The 18754-nt window shown below is 45.8% G+C and overlaps 4 protein-coding genes across 5 annotated transcripts; 3 read left to right on the plus strand and 1 right to left on the minus strand.

Annotated features, from left to right (window-relative positions):
* The first annotated feature begins 68 nt into the window (after positions 1 to 68).
* On the plus strand, positions 69 to 1614 carry LOC143001703 (phenylethanolamine N-methyltransferase-like). The gene is made up of 3 exons (XM_076151434.1): positions 69 to 557; positions 707 to 917; positions 980 to 1614. The coding sequence occupies exons 1-3, from the start codon at positions 389 to 391 to the stop codon at positions 1416 to 1418; spliced, it is 819 nt and encodes a 272-aa protein (XP_076007549.1). The 5' UTR covers positions 69 to 388; the 3' UTR covers positions 1419 to 1614.
* Positions 1615 to 1852: 238 nt separating this feature from the next.
* Positions 1853 to 3343, plus strand: LOC143002302 (phenylethanolamine N-methyltransferase-like). Its single transcript, XM_076152340.1, has 3 exons — positions 1853 to 2309; positions 2477 to 2687; positions 2749 to 3343. Exons 1-3 carry the CDS (start codon positions 2144 to 2146, stop codon positions 3185 to 3187), a joined length of 816 nt encoding a protein of 271 aa, XP_076008455.1. The 5' UTR covers positions 1853 to 2143; the 3' UTR covers positions 3188 to 3343.
* Positions 3344 to 3728: 385 nt separating this feature from the next.
* On the minus strand, positions 3729 to 9468 carry LOC143001733 (protein phosphatase 1 regulatory subunit 1B-like). 2 transcript variants are annotated; one of them, XM_076151485.1, is made up of 5 exons: positions 9223 to 9468; positions 5496 to 5579; positions 4843 to 4918; positions 4659 to 4748; positions 3729 to 4558 (listed from the first exon to the last, which is right to left on the minus strand). In XM_076151485.1, exons 1-5 carry the CDS (start codon positions 9352 to 9354, stop codon positions 4443 to 4445), a joined length of 498 nt encoding a protein of 165 aa, XP_076007600.1. In that variant the 5' UTR covers positions 9355 to 9468; the 3' UTR covers positions 3729 to 4442. The 2 variants fall into 2 exon arrangements, with proteins under 2 accessions (XP_076007600.1, XP_076007599.1); XM_076151484.1 differs by having other exon boundaries at positions 3729 to 4561.
* A 2716-nt stretch (positions 9469 to 12184) lies between these two features.
* LOC143002113 (neurogenic differentiation factor 2-like) lies at positions 12185 to 16412 on the plus strand. Its single transcript, XM_076152061.1, has 2 exons — positions 12185 to 13091; positions 14885 to 16412. The coding sequence occupies exon 2, from the start codon at positions 14902 to 14904 to the stop codon at positions 15988 to 15990; it is 1089 nt and encodes a 362-aa protein (XP_076008176.1). The 5' UTR covers positions 12185 to 13091; positions 14885 to 14901; the 3' UTR covers positions 15991 to 16412.
* Positions 16413 to 18754: the final 2342 nt, after the last annotated feature.

Consider the following 18754-nt stretch of genomic DNA (forward strand, 5'->3'; position numbering starts at 1 on the left):
GTCCAAACAGATCCAAAGTCCAGGTTCTGTTATCAGGAAATTGCAGCGTTGCATCATCAGTCTGTGTGTTTACAGTATGTATGCATCAGGATGTGTAATGGTCCCCGAGGTGTAACAGTTAAACATGGTGACTATTTACTTTTTAGATAACAGTCCCTCGGCTAACTTTTCATACACAGCTGGTGAACACATGCCCCAAAGGGAAAAAAACGTTCAAACTCTAGACACCGGTAAAACAGGATTCCTATCTCATTACACACACACACACACACACACACACACACACACACACACACACACACACACACACACACACACATACCCACGGTCTGTTATAAAAGGCAACAGAACAGTGAACTGAAGGCAGATCATCAACAGGGGAGACAACATGGACAATGGAACAGAGGACGCAGTGGCAGCCGTGGCAGCCAGCTACAAGGGATTCGACCCAGCAGCATATCTGCAGTACAACTACACTCCACCCCGTGCTGACTTTGAGAGAAAGGACAGCATTGTGCCATGGAAACTGGGGTGTCTGCACAGAGCTTTGGCAGAGGGTAAGAAAGTAGAAGTGTAGATGGTGTTAAATCTCCTCCTATGAGGTTTGATGCTCCATTTAACCATTTAGAAATAGAACCAAAGTGTTGACCAGGATAGGAAACAGCACCAAGGTATTTGACTTTAGAGATTTGTCTTCATGTCACAGGCGATGTGAGAGGGGAGGTGCTGGTGGACATCGGATCAGGTCCCACCCTGTGGCAGACGATGAGCGGCTGTGAGGTTTTCAACAAGGTGCTCCTCACCGAATACCTGGAGGTCAACCGGCAGGAGCTCAGGCATTGGCTCCAGGACACTGGAGACTGCAGCCTGGACTGGTCACCCTACCTGCAGCACGTCTGCAAGCTGGAGGGACGAGAGTAAGAAACAGATCCATATAAACTGTTCCACATGTTGCAAAAGCTCATTGATTCTCTCTCAGTCTCTCAGAATGGACAGAGAAAGCTGCCAGGATGCGTCGTGTCATCACAGACGTCCTTCACGTTGATGTCCACAACCCTCAACCTGTGGCTGCAGACGCCCTGCCCAAGGACGGAGCTGACTGCTTGGTGTCCTCCTTCTGCCTGGAGAGTGTCAGCCCCAACCTGGCCACCTTCACAAGGGCCCTTGGCCACATCCGAAAACTCCTGCGGCCCAAAGGCCACCTCCTCCTCATCGGAGCGCTGGGGGAGAGTTATTACCTCGCCGGGCCCGGGGCCAAGATCCCTGTGGTCCCCCTGACTGAGGCTGAAGTCTGCACCAGTCTGAAGGAGAGCGGCTTCACTCTGATCAGGCTGGAGGTCTATGTGCTGCCATCGGACATGAGGGTGGGGGTCGACGACGTGACCGGGGTGTTTTTTGCCAAAGCGCAGAATGAGTAAAGACGTGAGAAAGAAGAGGAGGAAAAGAAGAGAGACAAAAGGTAGAAAGTGGAGGTTAAGAGTAACAGAAACAGAGTCACGACAAAATTACAGCCTATTTATCCCAATTTACTGTAAAATCTGTGAAAGGTCGATGAGACGCTTTATATGTTGAGTGATTTGTGTTGATGTGAATAAAGAATCAAAGCTGTCAACACTTATGTTACATTTTGTCCTTTTTTCCATTTGACACCAGCTCATATGATGATAAGAAATGATAAAGCATTTAATTGAATGCTGTACATTATTGATACAGAAGCCGATGGGAGAAGGATGATGTAATAATAAGTTGTAACCACTAGGTGTCAGTGCTTGGCTATTCGTGGAGTCCAAACAGATCCAAAGTCCAGGTTCTGTTATCAGGAAATTGCAGCGTTGCATCATCAGTCTGTGTGTTTACAGTATGTATGCATCAGGATGTGTAATGGTCCCCGAGGTGTAACAGTTAAACATGGTGACTATTTACTTTTTAGATAACAGTCCCTCGGCTAACTTTTCATACACAGCTGGTGAACACATGCCCCAAAGGTAAAAAAACGTTCAAACTCTAGACACCGGTAGAACAGGATTCCTATCTCATTACACACACACACACACACAGACACACACACACACATACCCACAGTCTGTTATAAAAGGCGACAGAACAGTGAACTTGAAGGCAGATCATCAACAGGGGAGACAACATGGACAATGGAACAGAGGACGCAGTGGCAGCCGTGGCAGCCAGCTACAAGGGATTCGACCCGGCAGCATTTCTGCAGTACTTCTACACTCCACCAGCTGACTTTGAGAGAAAGGACAACATTATACCATGGGAACTGGGGTGTCTACACAGAGCTTTAACAGAGGGTAAGAAAGTAGAAGTGTAGATGGTGTTAAATCTCCTCTTATGATGTTTGATGCTTCATTTAACCATTTAGAAATAGAACCAAAGTGTTGACCAGGATAGGAAACAGCACCAAGGTATTTGATAGATTTTTTAGATTTGTCTTTATAGATTTGTCTTCATGTCACAGGCGATGTGAGCGGGGAGGTGCTGGTGGACATCGGATCAGGTCCCACCCTGTGGCAGACGATGAGCGGCTGTGAGGTTTTCAACAAGGTGCTCCTCACCGAATACCTGGAGGTCAACCGGCAGGAGCTCAGGCGTTGGCTCCAGGACACTGGAGACTGCAGCCTGGACTGGTCACCCTACCTGCAGCACGTCTGCAAGCTGGAGGGACGAGAGTAAGAACAGATCCATATAAACTGTTCCACGTGTTGCAAAAGCTCATTGATTCTCTCTCAGTCTCTCAGAATGGACAGAGAAAGCTGCCAGGATGCGTCGTGTCATCACAGACGTCCTTCACGTTGATGTCCACAACCCTCAACCTGTGGCTGCAGACGCCCTGCCCAAGGACGGAGCTGACTGCTTGGTGTCCTCCTTCTGCCTGGAGAGTGTCAGCCCCAACCTGGCCACCTTTACAAGGGCCCTTGGCCACATCCGAAGTCTCCTGCGGCCCAAAGGCCACCTCCTCCTCATTGGAGCGCTGGGGGAGAGTTATTACCTCGCTGGGCCCGGGGCCAAGATCCCTGTGGTCCCCCTAACTGAGGCTGAAGTCTGCACCAGTCTGAAGGAGAGCGGCTTCACTCTGATCAGGCTGGAGATACTTCTGTTTCCGCAGGAAATGAAGAAGGAGACAGACAATTCGACTGGAGTGTTTTTTGCTAAGGCGAGGAAAGAGTAAAGCCGTGAGGAAGAAGAGGAGGAAAAGAAGAGAGATATAAGGTCGAAGTTGAGCGTAAATATTCAGGCCAAACAGAGTCACGAGGGTCGATGAGACGCTTTATATGTTGAGTGATTTGTGTTGATGTGAATAAAGAAGCAAAGCTGTCAACACTTATGTTACATTTTGTCCTTTTTTCCATTTGACACCAGATCATATGATGATAATGAAATGATAAAGCCTTTAATTGAACTCTGTACATTATTGATACAGAAGCAGATGGGAGGATGATGTCATAATAAGTAGTAACCACTAGGTGTCAGTGCTTGGCTATCCGTGGAGTCCAAACAGATCCAGGTTTTGTTAACAAGAATACATTTGTCTCTGAACAGGTAAAAGAGGTCAGATGAAGAGTTCATAGCAATAATAAAGAGCAAATAAATATGAAAATAATCATGTTGTCTCTTTAGCAAACCATACACTCCTCCCAAAATAACTGCAGAAGGTGTAGAACAAATCAATATATATGATAATAAAGTGCATACATTAAATAAGTCACACAAATAGCAGCAGAGATGTAGCACTTTTATTGGCCAACAGAAAATGTCATTGATACTTAAGAGATAAAACGTTTTCTTTCCTTCTTTAGTCCCTATCTATCCAACTATCCAACACCCACACACATGCAGACCACCATCACCATATCAGAACAAGATAAAAGCCAAAATAAATGAATAAACAAACTGCAGAATCATGATTAATCTGATTGGCCTGATAAAGTTTAATCTGGCCGTGGCTCAGTTCCATCAATAATCCATCCAAATTTGATTTTGTGTGCACGCAAGCAACTGCCAGGAAAACACAACTGAACTGTGAATCAATCTCTGGCCCCACAGCATGGGGCTGAGGCACACACACACACACACACACACACACACACACGCACGCATGCACGCAGACACAAACACATCCCTCCAAAAATACTCTTCCAGGTTGAGTTAGAGTAGTATGTACATATCAACCCAGCCCTGTAATGTGTATATTTTAAGTCTTAGCAGCGATCTGACTTATAAAATGCTTTGTGTTGTTTGTATTTGGTGAATGAAGCTGATTATGAATCTGATTTTCCAGCCCGCACAGCAAAAACGCTGGATCCCTCATTGTACTTCCATCCTTGGCAGATTGGACTTCAACCCCCCCCCCCTTTCTATCTCTGTTTTCAGACATTCAACGCACATCACATCCATGCACACACACTGTTGTGGCTCTCCCTCTGTTATTCTCCTTTGCTCTCCTCTCTCTCTTTGGGCTCCTCTTCATCCCGGTGACGTCTGCTTAGGTCGGCACTTCCTGTGAAACGGACCGCTCGGGTCGGTTGATGTGGTCTGCGTTCTTCTGGCGGAACAGACAGCACAGTGGTTAACATACTGTATGATGTCATGCTTATGGTATCGAGATCATGACGTAAGAGCGTATAATGTTCTGTGTTCACCTGAGGATGTCCAGGTGCTCTCCTCTTCCTCATTCTCCACAGACCCCACGCCTGAGTAGGGCAGGTGGGCCTGAGCCATCCTCTGTACCACTGGGGGGCAATAACACAATAATCAATCAAATTACACACACACACACACACACACACACACACACACACAATAACGTTGAAGAAGCATGTTTACCTTTGAGTGAGGGAGGCTGGTACACTGACATGTTAACCAGTTTGGCCTTCAGGGCTCCATTGTCGCCTAGAACCCACTGGAAACGCAAACACTCAATTATGCTTTAAACCTAAAATAAACATATATTTTTGTTTTCTTTAATGATTTCAAATGATCTCTACAGTAAATCACCTCCTTGAAAAACCCTGCGGGGTCTCGAATGAATTTTAGAGTGAAGATAATTGATGCAACATGGGAGAAAGCTGAGATACCAACAATAATATTCATGTTCCGTATTTGAACAATATAAAAATACAAAATACCTTAAACTACTCACACTTGTACTTTAGTTCTTTCTATTTTGTCCTCATTCTGTTTTGTATTCCCACACTAATTGCGGCGTTGCATCAACCCGTCCCTGAATTGGCTCGGGCAGTAGTCTAACGTCTCACGTGTTCTCTTCTCTCTCCCACATTGTGCATCTCTGTTGCCGCCACAATTCTCCAATGATTTCTTAGAATGCCTTTCCACAAACCCCCACACTACAATTGTGTGTGTATGTGTGGGAGTTTGAAGCAAAAAAGTGAAAATCACAGCCTACCCATCGACAGTGGACAACTCTTGGAACGCTGATGTTCTGTTTGGAGGGGCGTGTTTAGGGCGAATGTTTCTACCTGCGGATTGCTGCTGTCCTCATCTGGGGACGGCAGGTCGGTCGTTCTGAAGAGTGTGGCCGGCGTTGGCCTCCGCCGTCGAATCTGAGAAAGGAGCACAAAGAGGAAAACACACACGTTTCAGAAAGTCACAACCTCCCCTCTTCATCCCCGATTGATGACGGTTTCAAACTGAAACGGTGCTAAAAAAAATATAGCTGATATTTCAATTTTTGAAGTTTTCTGAAGTATGCGACCGAGTCCATCTTGGCGTCTTCTGCATCATGGTATGGAGATGATGCTGCGAGATAGAGAGAGTGCGTGGGCGTGAAGCGTGTGGGCGGCTTCCTCGCTCTTCACTCGGGTACATTCATACATATTCATCGCAGTGGACTTCAATTGTGTGGGAGGAAAATGTCAATTTGGATTTAAATGACTCAGCTTTAAATGAGTTGTTATGAAATTCACCCGTGTAATCGTCATCGTAGACATGGTGATACATTTCTGCTCCTTTTCTGGGACAAAGTGACCTTTTATGAGAGTTTTGTTGACACGGTTGCCAGGAGGTCAAGCACCTACGAGGCCTGGAATGTTATGATTAGGTCCTAAAAGTGTGTGACATATTATTATCCAGCCTTTTTTTAGCATAATACGACGTCCTTGTCCTTCATTTAGGCCTGAGTCATCCTCAGTCACCGTCTTTTGTCTCCTCGTCCTCTTCTCTCTGCCTCTGCTCATCTTTCCACATCTCTCTCTTCCTTATGGCGGCCCTCTGGCAACGTAAACAAGCACACGGCTGACCCTGCCGTGCAAAACATACACATACTGTACGTTAGCCTGCTGGCGCGTCTCCTTAAGATTCTCGTTCACTCTCAGCGGGACCATCTGGCACCACGACACCCTTGACCTCTATTCTTCTAAGCTCCTGATGTGACAAGAAGACCAAACTCTCTCAGGTATTACAGAATGAATCATCTATTCAGAGCAGATCCACTTTGTGCCCAGGCTGCGCTCACTTTAACTGTATATTACTGTAATACGCTGCGGATAAATAATGAGGCCACAGAAGAAGAGAGTTCTGGATTCTTACCCAGGCTGCATGACCTATTGATTCTACAAACCTACGACTCGGTGAGTGAGTGAGTGAGTAAGCATTGCAGAGATCCCCTGAAATAGCCAGATGATTTCACACTAGAGCTATTGGTAAACTCTCTGAGGTCCCAGAGGTTCCATCTTGTAAGGAAACTCGACTTGAGCTCCTGTTCCAACATGATTCTGAGCATTCAAGGGTTCAACAGAAGAAGAATATGGCAGAGATGAGCCGCTTTTCATCAGAAAGGTTCATGTGAACTTTCCCTGCATGGATTATCTGTTTCCGTCATGCCAAGTTGATAAAAAATGGCGCTTGGGAACAGATGTACTCGGAGAATTCCGTGGAAATAGACTGGTTTAACAGTGCCAAGCCTGGCAAATTTAACCATGAGGAAAGGCAAATGGATGTGATTTTATACTCCAGGAATGGAAACAAAAATGTAATCCAAGGCATCGCAGGCGGCAGCTGTAAACAACAGATGTGTAAGAGTGTGTAGATATTATTTATTTATTCATTTATTTTATATTCAGGACTGATTAAGCTGCCCGAGCAGATGTCCCCCGTGATCCTCAGCTGGGGAGAAATAAGGATTTCTGACACCGCACCTGGTGAGTTCCTCTCCTCCTGTCACAGACGGGATAAGAAAGAAGCTCTTTGTTTTTGATGGCTTGTCTTTAATACAGCAGAGGGGGAGGAGGAGGATGGTACGTCTTCATCATCACTCACAGTAGTTGGCATTTGCTGGGAAGGGAGTTGACCAAAAGTTGTCTGGGTAGTTTTCTTGACGTTGATATCGCTGTCAGTCAGATTAAATGGGTCGACACAACTCCTGTTCCCGCCGCCGCTGAGTCGTTCATTATAATCTACATCCCGACACGTCAGCGCGTTTCACCTGAATATGGCATTTGTCACACTTACAGAAAATGTAAGTGACTCGTGCTGCTGCTTTTTACTGCTTTGCACCTTTAGTGTATTTCTTGGGTTGCGATGATGTGAAGATGAAGGAAGGAAGGATCTCCGCTGACACTGTCTTTGCTTGTATAATGGGGTTTTATTATACAAAGTACAGCATCATAACAAGCACCATGGAACGCTTGTGAGGGACTCTGCAGCCGGAATGAGTCGCCTCCCGAACTCCGACTTTCAGACGTATTTATACAGTTGATTGTCACTCAGAAAAGACCCGTTTCAGTGGATATTGACAAACCGCCTGAGACCACTGTAAACACTACGTGGCCATCCTGGGGGAGCAACAGTTCATTTTATAATGGCCTTTATTTGGCATGTAAACTTTTATCTTTACTCTTAACATGACTATATGTATTTAGACTGTTGTCTATAGGCCAGCCGTTTAAGCCCAAGGCTTAAACTGCTGACCTCAGGTGCTATTTACATTCCTTGTCCGGTTCAGTTCACTTTTCCTTTGTCCATTGTCAGCTGTAAGGCCTTCCCTAGTAGAATGAATATATGTTCTTATTGAGATACTAGATATACAAGCAAAATATACCACACACCTCTGCCAAGGAGATCTGTCTGTTGGCAGAGGAACCACCCCCCCCCCCAATTATTTAATGGGGCCAAGAACCACCTGGACACTTTTCAGCACTTTGTGTTTCAAGCCCATAACTCCTGAACCTGATGAGTGTGAGCAATACTCAGATAATACAAGCTGAACATTTACTGTCCACTTACTTTTGACCAATACATGCATTTCCCTTTCCCTGCCAAAGTCTCGTCCCTGTCAGACGCACAAGATGAACACACTGCACCATTACCACCATATTTACAACGTGTGACGGACATTTAGGTATGGTAGTGTCACGTATCAGCTTATATCAACTAGTCAACATGCATGGTTGCCTAGGTGATCTGTACATGCTGAATGATGTGATGAAGCCTCCCTATGATTGAAGAACGACACGTGTAGAGGGTTTTGCGTCACACAGGCTGATGCACTCTATCAGCACTTTATCATCTATCATCATCTTTAATGTAATACACTCTCCTCCTCTCTCCCCCTCTCCCTCGCTCCCTCCCTCCCCCTCTCTGTCCAATCTACTACTGCAGTCTTTACTTTGTTTCACACCTGATTACTGCGATGCTCTGCTCTGCTTTTATTCATTGTTAACGTACACACTCCTCCTCCTCCTCCTCCCCTCCACCCCCCCCCCCCCCCCCCCCCCCCCCCCACCCCCCTCCCCTCCTCATCCACTCCTTTTTTGAAGGGCAGTGGTGGCTCATCACATTTAAGTGCTGCAAAAAAAAGAAGAAGAGGAAACTGAAGGCTGCACAGCTCAGCTTAATCCCAAAGCTGCCCACAGAGTAATAGCCAACATTAAAAACTCTGCAAAGTCGTGACAGGCTGCTTATGTAAGTGTCTGCCAACCTGACTGGCTGACTGGCTGACTGACTGACTGCTCTTAATGCCACGCACATGGCAACAACAACTTCTATCATCTATCCATCATCTTCAGCAGCGCCATGTCTCAGATTCACAAATACAGCTGGAAATGTTGAAAGCTCCATCAGCAGTAAGCATATGCATCTACACACACACACACACACACACACCCACACACGCACACACACACACACACACACACACACACACACACACACACACACACACACACACACACACACACAGAGCCTCACCATCTCCACCTGTCGCGGGTCCAGCTGGATGGGGGCGGAGGGCGGCGGCACGGAGAACTGGATCCTCCTGCTCTCCTCCTTGGCCGTCTCCCGCTCCGTCACCTCCGTCTCGGCGGGCAGCAGCGGGTCCATGGCATCCAGCCTGTCAGAGCCGCAGCCAGGCGCACAGATGTCCGCGGCCAACAGGTTCAGGCGGGGACGATTGGGGATTCAAACGTGTGTGTGTGCGCGTGTGAGTGTGTGTGTGTGTGTGTGTAAGCCGTAAAAGCCTGGATGACAAAAGTGCTGCACGTCTTTTTTTCTAACGGTTTAGCTGCGTGGCCACGGGATTCCTCTGGTGTCTGTCTTTGGATACTCTGAGTTGTGTCTGTCAGCTTTGCGCGTCTCTCTCTCTCTCTCTCTCTCTCTCTCTCTCTCTCTCTCTAGAGGGAGGGAGGGAGGAGAGGCGCTGTTGTCGAGGAGAGTAGGTGGGAAGAGCACGATTAAGCTTCGTGATGCGTTTAAAGTATTGGTTGCTGCAGCTGAAATTCCCTTAAAACGTGTTTTGAAATGATGCATTCAATGCCTCGTGTGTTCATTAAAAACGAGCATCTAACAAACAACAAAACAAAGCAACAACTACAATAACCTGTTGAAAGAGAACGTGATGAAAGAGACGTCACAGATATTCTGACTCGGTGGGGCGTTCAAGTGCAACTAGAAATGTGCTCAGAGACACCAATGCTGCACCTGTGCCACAAGTTTGACAACTTTGCTATGACAGTTGGCTCACAAACATTTACTATTTCAGTTATTGCTATCAGCTTTGTGTTCAGAGTTTGCCCCTTGCCTGTTGTTAAGCAATCAGAATGGAAGCCAACTAATGGAGAACAAACTGATTGATTGAAAGTAAATGTGTTTATGTTTGTCACTGAAATCTGTTTCCTCTGTTCCTATGACTATTAATATGCTGCATTTATAGATAGGCCAGGGTTTCAGCCAAAGAGTGTATTGGGAAATGCATTACCATGGCAACAGGTTTTCTTCACAGTACAGAGTGTAGTAACACAATGTGTGTCTGTGCTAGAGCGAGAGTGAGAGTGAGAGTGAGAGAGAGAGAGAGAGAGAGAGAGAGAGAGAGAGATTCTTATTATAAGGGTAATTGTTTGCTGCAGCATGATTTCCTGAGAACATCCTTTAATCAGAAGGTCCCATGTTTGATCCCCCACCCTGCACTTTATTGAAGTCACCTTGAGCAAGGCATTGGACCTTAGAGTGAACTCATATCCCTGTGGTGGAGGGCCTCACATTGCTGTAAAGTCTGTTTCTATTTCAGTTTCTGCTGCAAACGCTGCCTGTCTGTCGTCCCTTCTATCTCCTTCCTCCATGTCGATAACCGGGTCAACTACAACATCTGGTTTGCTGATAAACTATCAGCTGTCCCACCCATGTGTCCCTTATCACCTCTGTCCTCTGCACTGTCAGGGGTTCAGTATCCCTGCCTCCCCTAAGGTGATCTGCAGCTGAACTCCTTTTGTCACACACTTACACACCCCCTTGTTTCTATATTCAATAGGAGAAACCCCTCCAGCTCAGAGTCCCTTATCGGTCAAACACGACCAAAGCTACTTTACATTCCTGTTTGTGTGTACGAGCGGACATGAGTCACACCTGAAAATGCAGCCAACAGTAACGCGTTCTAGTCCCTAATGTCTGCTGACTGATATAGCAGCAGAAATACCAAGGCTGAATCACAAAAGGTACACAAAGGAGTATCTACTTACTCACAATCACAGATAAACACACACAGAACTTACTCATTTATTTCAATTGCGACAATTTTGTAAATTATGACGATGAAGATATTGTGACTCATTTTACTGTTTCAGCTTTGAAATCCACACTGGAATCAATAACAGGAAGTGGCTCCACTAATCCTTCCACAGATCCACATGTTCCCACCTGATCATGATCACACGCTCATCGATAAACGCCACTCAGCTGTCACGCCTCTTATGCACGACTCAGTTTGCAAAGTTGTCCCACATACATGCACCAGCTTTCTATTTCCAGTAGATGGCGTCAAACTATAGTTTAAGAAAGCACTCTGCCTTTACTGAGAATCTGTGTTCGTTCACCCACGAACTTGAGTGACAATGAATAGACAACAGTGCTCTTTCAGTTGAAACCCAAATGGCGATGTTATTGGTTTATTGATCATTATTTATTGTTATTATGCTTCATTTCGTCAGTCACAGGTGGGAGTGTTGTTTGTTGCTCGCATTGGTTGCAAATCTGTCCATGTTTTCCTGTGATTGATCATATTGTGAGGCGGTACGGTAGACTTAGACCTAGATTGTCTAAACATGATGATTGAGTCTTTGAAACGCTCCTTTTCATTACAGCGTTGCAACCCTTCTGGGTATAAACCCCAAATCAGTCGTATAAATCAATCAATACAAACATTCAGTTTGATGATTCTTTATGTCGTGCTCCCTCAGGATGAGAACACAGAGGCTCCATGTTGTGGTTGTGACCCGGCTGGACAGCAGAACATGGAAATGGAACAACCGTGACCACACACACACACAGGGACACACACACACACACACACACACACACACAGTGAGAAGGGCAGTGACCAGTGCTGTATCATCCATCCCCATGATGCTCATCATCATCATGGGGATGGAGGAGACAACTCTCTCCCTTCTATCTTAACAATCTAATTCCCTCATTTCCTTCTCTCTCTCTTTCTCTCTCTCCCCCTCGCTCCCTCTCTCTTCCCCTCCTTGCCCCGTCTTCTGTCCCCCCTCTCTGCAATCTGTGTGTCTGTGCCACCTTTGGCACCAGCACGCCCACGAGCACCTGTGCCAAGCCTGGCAAACCAAACCAAGATGCTCTGTTTAGCTCAGTTCAATTGACTCGTTTAGGCAATTGCACCCTGACTCTGATCTTTATGGCGGCTCCCTTTTTTTTCTCCCCTTCTTCCATTCTTCATCTTCTTCTTCCTTTTCTTTGTTTGTGTAAATGCAAACAATGCCACTGAAAATGCTGAAACTTGGATGAACCCAGCAGCAGCAGCAGCAGCAGCATGTGAAGCATCTAACACAGTCACATGGAGCTTTGACTGCATCTATAGTCTCAGCCGCCATTGTAGAGATGCAGGCTTATCATATTTGCTTCAGTTCATTTGATATGTGTGTGTTATGATTCTTCCAAATTGTGCTCTTTAGCTGTAATCCCATCCTGTTTATGATTTTGCTGAATAATATTTGAACAGCAGCTATTTTTTTAAATTTTATTACAGGATTACAACATTGATTTCCTCATCAGGATTAATTTCCTCCACATTCAGTGAGAGATTAACCCCGTTTTCTTCCGCAGAAACCGTTTGTCTCTTCGGCGTTTTTTTGTGCCATTCACTCCTTATTCCATTTTCTCTTTCAGCTCGGTGACAGATGGCGCGTCCCTCTCCCTCAGGGGAAGCCAGTCTCTGTGAATGCGGCCGCATGTCAATCACCGGGCTCTCATGTGATGGCTCTTGCCAATGACGTGCCAGCCATATGGGCCTGGCATCGGAGCTGGTATGTAACACGCCCAGCCCCTGCCTGCGAGGTGCAACACGGCTCCCTCCTCGGGTTGGAGAGAGAGAGAGAGGGAGAGGGAGAGAGAGAGAGAGAGAGAGAGAGAGAGAGAGAGAGAGAGAGAGAGAGAGAGAGAGAGAGAGAGAGAGAGAGAGAGAGAGTGGCAGGAGAGGAGAGGAGCACCAGAGCTTCTCCCGCGCACAAGCATCCGTGCGGGGCGTGTGTGGACGTGATGCCCACCCGGACGGAGATGGTGTAAACAAACCCCGCTTCTGCCCCCCGTCACTGAGCTCCACCGCGGAGGTAAGAAGGCTGCCTGCACGTTTAACGAGCCCAGACGTATAGATTTAGATGGTCTTTTGTTTTAACGCCTTGGTGGCAAGTGTGGCTTCTTAAAAAAACTAAAAAACTAAAAAAAGAAGAAAAAGAAGACACGTTGATCGTTGCTGTAATTGTCTTGTCTTCGTTGTCGTGGTGTCTTTAATCCCTCAGCTCTTTATCCTGCAGATCGCACCGAGCGTGAATAACTATACGTTTAATTGGGATGGAGCCGATTTAACACGCGGATGAATTCATATTTACCCACAACACGTGAATGGAGTCTAATTGTGTTTAACCGACGAACGTGTTTGTTTATGGAAACGGGGATTATAACGCGACGTGGTAGAATTATATACAGTGTCACTTTAATGATGCTCGTGTCGTGTGCGTGTGTGTGTGTATGTGTGTGTGTGTGCGTGTGAGTGTGTGTGTGTCAGAGCACAGAGGGGGTTGAATCCTCCACAGATTTACATAGGCTAATTGTCAAGGTATTGGCTGGAATTAATTACATCGTTCGAACACGATTATAAGAAATCAGCACCGCAGGCAAACATGTGGCAGGTTTGTTTGTCTGGAATGTAGAGTTTGGATTCACATTTGGATTCAGTTTGGATTTCACTTTTGTTCCTAAATGTATTTATTGGTGAATGTCACGTGATTGTCCTATATGTGGAAACAAAACAAAAAAACAGCCAATAAGAACAGAATTCATCTTAAATATGCATTTTCAACGAATATGAAGATGAGATTTTCTATTGTTGTAAAGTCTCGTGGCCGTTTTCATCAGACCAGAACCCGGAAAAGAGGGGGAGTGGAATTTTATTTCGAAAAGACGTGAGGAAAATTCGAGAAACAAAAGTCAAGAACTAAATTGTGACGAAGGTGATGCGATGTAGTCTGCAGTGGTTTCCAAAATAGGGTTCGAGGACCCGCAGAGGGGTCATTGATATGTCTCTAAATGTCGTTGTTGTCTCTTTAAAAAAAAACACCAAAGAACTGCGCATTAAAAAAAAAAGAATCTCGATGAAGTGGAATTCTTTCAATCGATTGATTTATAATAAACACTCAGTGACGTGACAAAATGTTTATGAACCTCTGACCCGAAGCTCCTGAGCGGCCTGCGTGTGCTGGAATTCCTCCAGCTTGTCTAATTTATAGGGGAGAGAGAGAGAGAGAGAGAGAGAGAGAGAGAGAGAGAGAGAGAGAGAGAGAGAGAGAGAGAGAGCGAGAGAGAGAGAGAGAGAGAGAGAGGCTGCACCCCGGACCCCTAATGCGTCCCTGGGGACCCTGCAGCACCTCTCCCATCACTGCCGGACTGCTGGAGGACACACGTGGTGACCAAATCTGTTGCCTTTTGCCATTTAAACATTTTTCATTTTGTGGAAAGTCTGAGAAAACGATCCCCGTTGGAGAACGCTAAGGGGTAATTAAGGCGAAATAACGGGACAGAAAAACACCTTAAATCAACATAAAGATGATTATGTCAGAATATTGTCGATGCTTTCAGGATTCGAGGCTCGATTCTGTTTTCATTATGGCTAAATTTGCAATTATCTCCCTTTATCATGTCTCAGACTAAACTTCATAATCCTTATATGGGCGCTTCCTAAATCTGTGATAATTTATGGTTTAGAGGTTTAATTATAACAGAGCTAAATTGTGACGCAACAGGGGCTCAAACAGGCCCTGGATCCGCTCCATGCACCTGTGCTCGCATGGTGGTCTTCGCTCTGACACCCTGCCGTCCATCTCAAGCGTCTCCGTGTCTCTTGCAGGTCTCGCCCGCCACATAATGTTGAGCCGTCTGTTCAGCGAGGTGCTGCCGGACGTCCAGAGGCTCGCCGCGGACTGGGTGGAGGACAGCGAGAACGAGGAATGCAAGGCCAAGGACGGAGAGCACGAGTCCTGCCTGGAGGACGACGAGATGGACGACAACGAGCCCCTGGAGGGCAGCAGCCGCGCCGAGTCTGAGATGGCGGGGGACGACGACGACGACGACGACGACGATGCCGAGGAGGACGAGTGCGGGGACGAGAACGGCGAGGACAAGCCCAAGAAGCGCGGGCCGAAGAAGCGCAAGATGACGCCGGCGCGCGCGGAGCGCTCCAAGGTGCGCCGGATGAAGGCGAACGCGCGTGAACGCACGCGCATGCACGACTTGAACTCCGCGCTGGACAACTTGCGCAAAGTGGTTCCGTGTTACTCCAAAACCCAGAAACTGTCCAAGATCGAGACGCTGAGACTGGCCAAGAACTACATCCTGGCCCTTGGGGAGATTTTACGCAACGGGAAACGTCCAGATGTGGTGACCTACGTGCAGATGTTGTGTAAAGGTTTGTCCCAGCCCACCACGAACCTGGTGGCGGGCTGCCTGCAGCTCAACACCCGGAACTTCCTGACGGAGCAGGGCCCGGACGGAGCCCGCTTCCATGTGCCCAGCTCTCCCTTCTCCGTCAACCCGTACTCCTACCGCTGCTCCCGCCTCGCCAGCCCACACTACCAGCCCGGTAGCGGTGCGCTCGGTGTGCGGAGCCACTCGTACGGCCCCGGGTACGAGGGTGTGTACCAACCGGGCGGGACCTCCCCTGACTACAACAGCCCAGACTACGAGGGCCAGCACAGCCCGGCCGTGTGCCTGAACAACGGGCTGTCCGGGCGGCAGCAGGAGTCTCCGGAGACGGACAGAAACTATCACTACTCTATGCATTACTCCGGACTCAGCACCGCCGCGCCTCGGCCCGGACACAGCCTGACTTTTGGCCCCACGGCGGCGCGCAGCGGCGGCGCGCACTCGGAGAACATTCCACCTTTCCACGACGTGCACTTGCATCACGACAGGGCCCCCGCGTACGAGGACCTCAACGCGTTTTTCCACACCTGAGCCACTCACACGGTCCGAAACGAGGAGGGGTGCTGATGACGTCACACTGACAATCCTATAAATGTATTATTACCCTGGTTGGTTTGAGGGGAACGAGGGAGAAGACGGGACGAGCCTCTGATCACCTTCTGTGTATGATGTCACCCTATGCTGTTGTATATTCTATGTGCCACTCCAGTATTTCGCATCATATCCTGTATGCAGAATGAGTGCAATTGACATAAACGATGTATAGGCCTAAAAGAAACATGTTATGACACAACAACAAAATAAAACGTATTTTATAATTGTCTGATATGATCGAACCACTCTTCTTGCTGAGGGGGAGCAGCACCTGACACTCTATGGGCCTCATGATGAAGAGCAACCGGACAGCTACATGCAGGCCACACATTTTCCTTTATAAATGTATCATCAAATTGTTGCAGGATGGAGGATTCAGATTTAACTTTGGGGGGATTTTATGAACATTTCTGTCTTTTTTTTTATATTAAACGTTGTCGTGCATTTAAAGAAAAACGAAGAGTTACATCTTATTATAATAATGCAAATAGAGTGCATGGAGAAAAGAGATTCAAGAGATCAATTCAAAACGATTAGATTAACTGAAATTCCACGATGTGAAATCCAACATCGTGCCTAAAGCTGAGAAATAATGAGCTGCATTTATATTGCAAATAAATACTTAGACGTACTTAAAGAAACAAACATTAATAGGTCGACGACTAAAAATGAAAATGAGAAAGTTCACAATTATCACGTCACTGACCTGTAGGATGAAGAAAAAAATCATTAAAATGTAATATTGCTGACACTCCTCATATAAATAAGAAGAAATATAGACAAAGTGCTTTTCAAATTATACTTTAAATATGAATTAATACAATTATAACACCAAAACAAAAATGCCAGCCATTTTGAAATACCAGTGAAGATCAAAAACGTTTTTCTTTAGCAGTTATTTATTAATCTAGCATATGAGCCTTAGAAGTCCAATGGAAACTTTAAAAACATCTAATGTTGTTTCCTATAGGTGCGTTTTAGATGAAAGAGATGAATTTGTTTGGAGGTGATTGAGATTAGATACGAACACGTGACATTACGAGCGTTTGCTTTGTGTTTGTCTTATTTCAATATAAAGCAAAGAAGGACAGAATTAGACATGGATACCTTACTATGTTTAATTTGTGTTATTTGCACTTTACACTCTGTATCCAATAGCAACAATGCAAAGGGCCACGAGGTTGAATCTTCACAGGTGTCAGGCAGTCAAAGCAGAGGAGCTCAAACACACACATCATGCTATATCTGCAGGTGTGTGTGTGCAGAATATTCACAGTTTTAATCTCACTTCAGGCTTTGCAGGTGAGTGTGTTTGTCCTGGATTTGGTTAAAAAATACACACATTTCCCCCACAATGCACGATAAAAGAGTATTGGCATTAACTTCAACGTCACGTATTAAAACTCGTTTTTTGTTGAAGATTTTATCAGATGATTTTTCCAACACTGCTTCGAAAAAAAATAAAATGTGGAACTGAATCTGACAGTTATGGGAATATGAATTAAATGTTTCTCCACTCAAATCTATTTTGTAATGTAATCTACAGAGGAGCGTCCCTGGGATTTTAATCAACTCCTCTCATATTCATCTCAGCATTTTCCAATCTTAGTTTACGTAGGCGAAATTACATTATTGGTCATCAATAATGGGAGCAGGCCCCGTATCTTGGACCGGTGCCCTGGGTCCCATATGTTGGTGCGGGCATCCAGGGGAAATCAGCACTGCGTGGGCACCGCAGGGAGGAATCTGGCCCCACCAAAACACTGACCGAGGCAAAAAAAAAAAAACAGAAAAGAAAAGAAATAGAATACATGTAAGCAAATTCTATATGACGAGGATGCAGAATAATAACATTTTTGACATAAGACAGGAAAAATCTAATCATTTCATCTGGTCACTTTTGGCTTCCATAGGCCCATAAGAGAGTCACTGCATCAGAGGAGGAGCTGGGCAGGTGCAGAATCAGGTGAATCAATGACCCGTTGGCCATTGGCAAACACACACACACACACACACACACACACACACACACACACACACATCAAGATGGAGGAAATAAATTACCCTAAAATCAAATCACTTTATTTTTTTTAACTAAAAAGCCCAAATCCCCAAACATCAACATTGATTTCCCTTCAACATTACAGCTCATAGAACTGATATTAGTTCATCCTCCTATACAGATTTAAAGCCTGCATGAATTAATGAAAGAGGCATTTAGAACAGAAAAAAACTTACAGAAGTGATCGGAGCACCACAACATTTATATCGGCAAATATTACAAAAAATCATAAATGAAAGACAATTATGACATTGCGTTACGTTTAATCCAAAATCGACCTAGATAAGACTTTAAACTGTAATTCAATTTAATCCGTTTCCTGTTATGATTTCTTTATAAATAGCTTTTTAAATCTGACGTGAATATATTTTGCTTTGTGAAGTTACAAACAATTTTATAATCTTTGTTCAGCAGCTCTCTCACACACACACACTGGCTGCACAGTTTGAGATGCAACACTGATTCTGTCATGTGGGATTTGACGGGATTTCCACTGTGATCTCTGCCGGTGTCCCTCTGCTTGTCCCGGGCCACGGGTGACGCAGAGGGCCGGAGAGGACGGAAGTCTCCCGGAGCTTTGGGTATGTGTCCGTATGTGTGCGTGTGTATGTATGTATGTCTGTGTGTGTGTGTTTTAAC

This window comes from Genypterus blacodes, unplaced genomic scaffold, assembly GCF_046128005.1.
Source record: "Genypterus blacodes isolate CSIRO-AG114 ecotype Tasmania unplaced genomic scaffold, CSIRO-AGI_Gbla_v1 ptg000055l_1, whole genome shotgun sequence".
Lineage (NCBI taxonomy): Eukaryota > Metazoa > Chordata > Actinopteri > Ophidiiformes > Ophidiidae > Genypterus > Genypterus blacodes.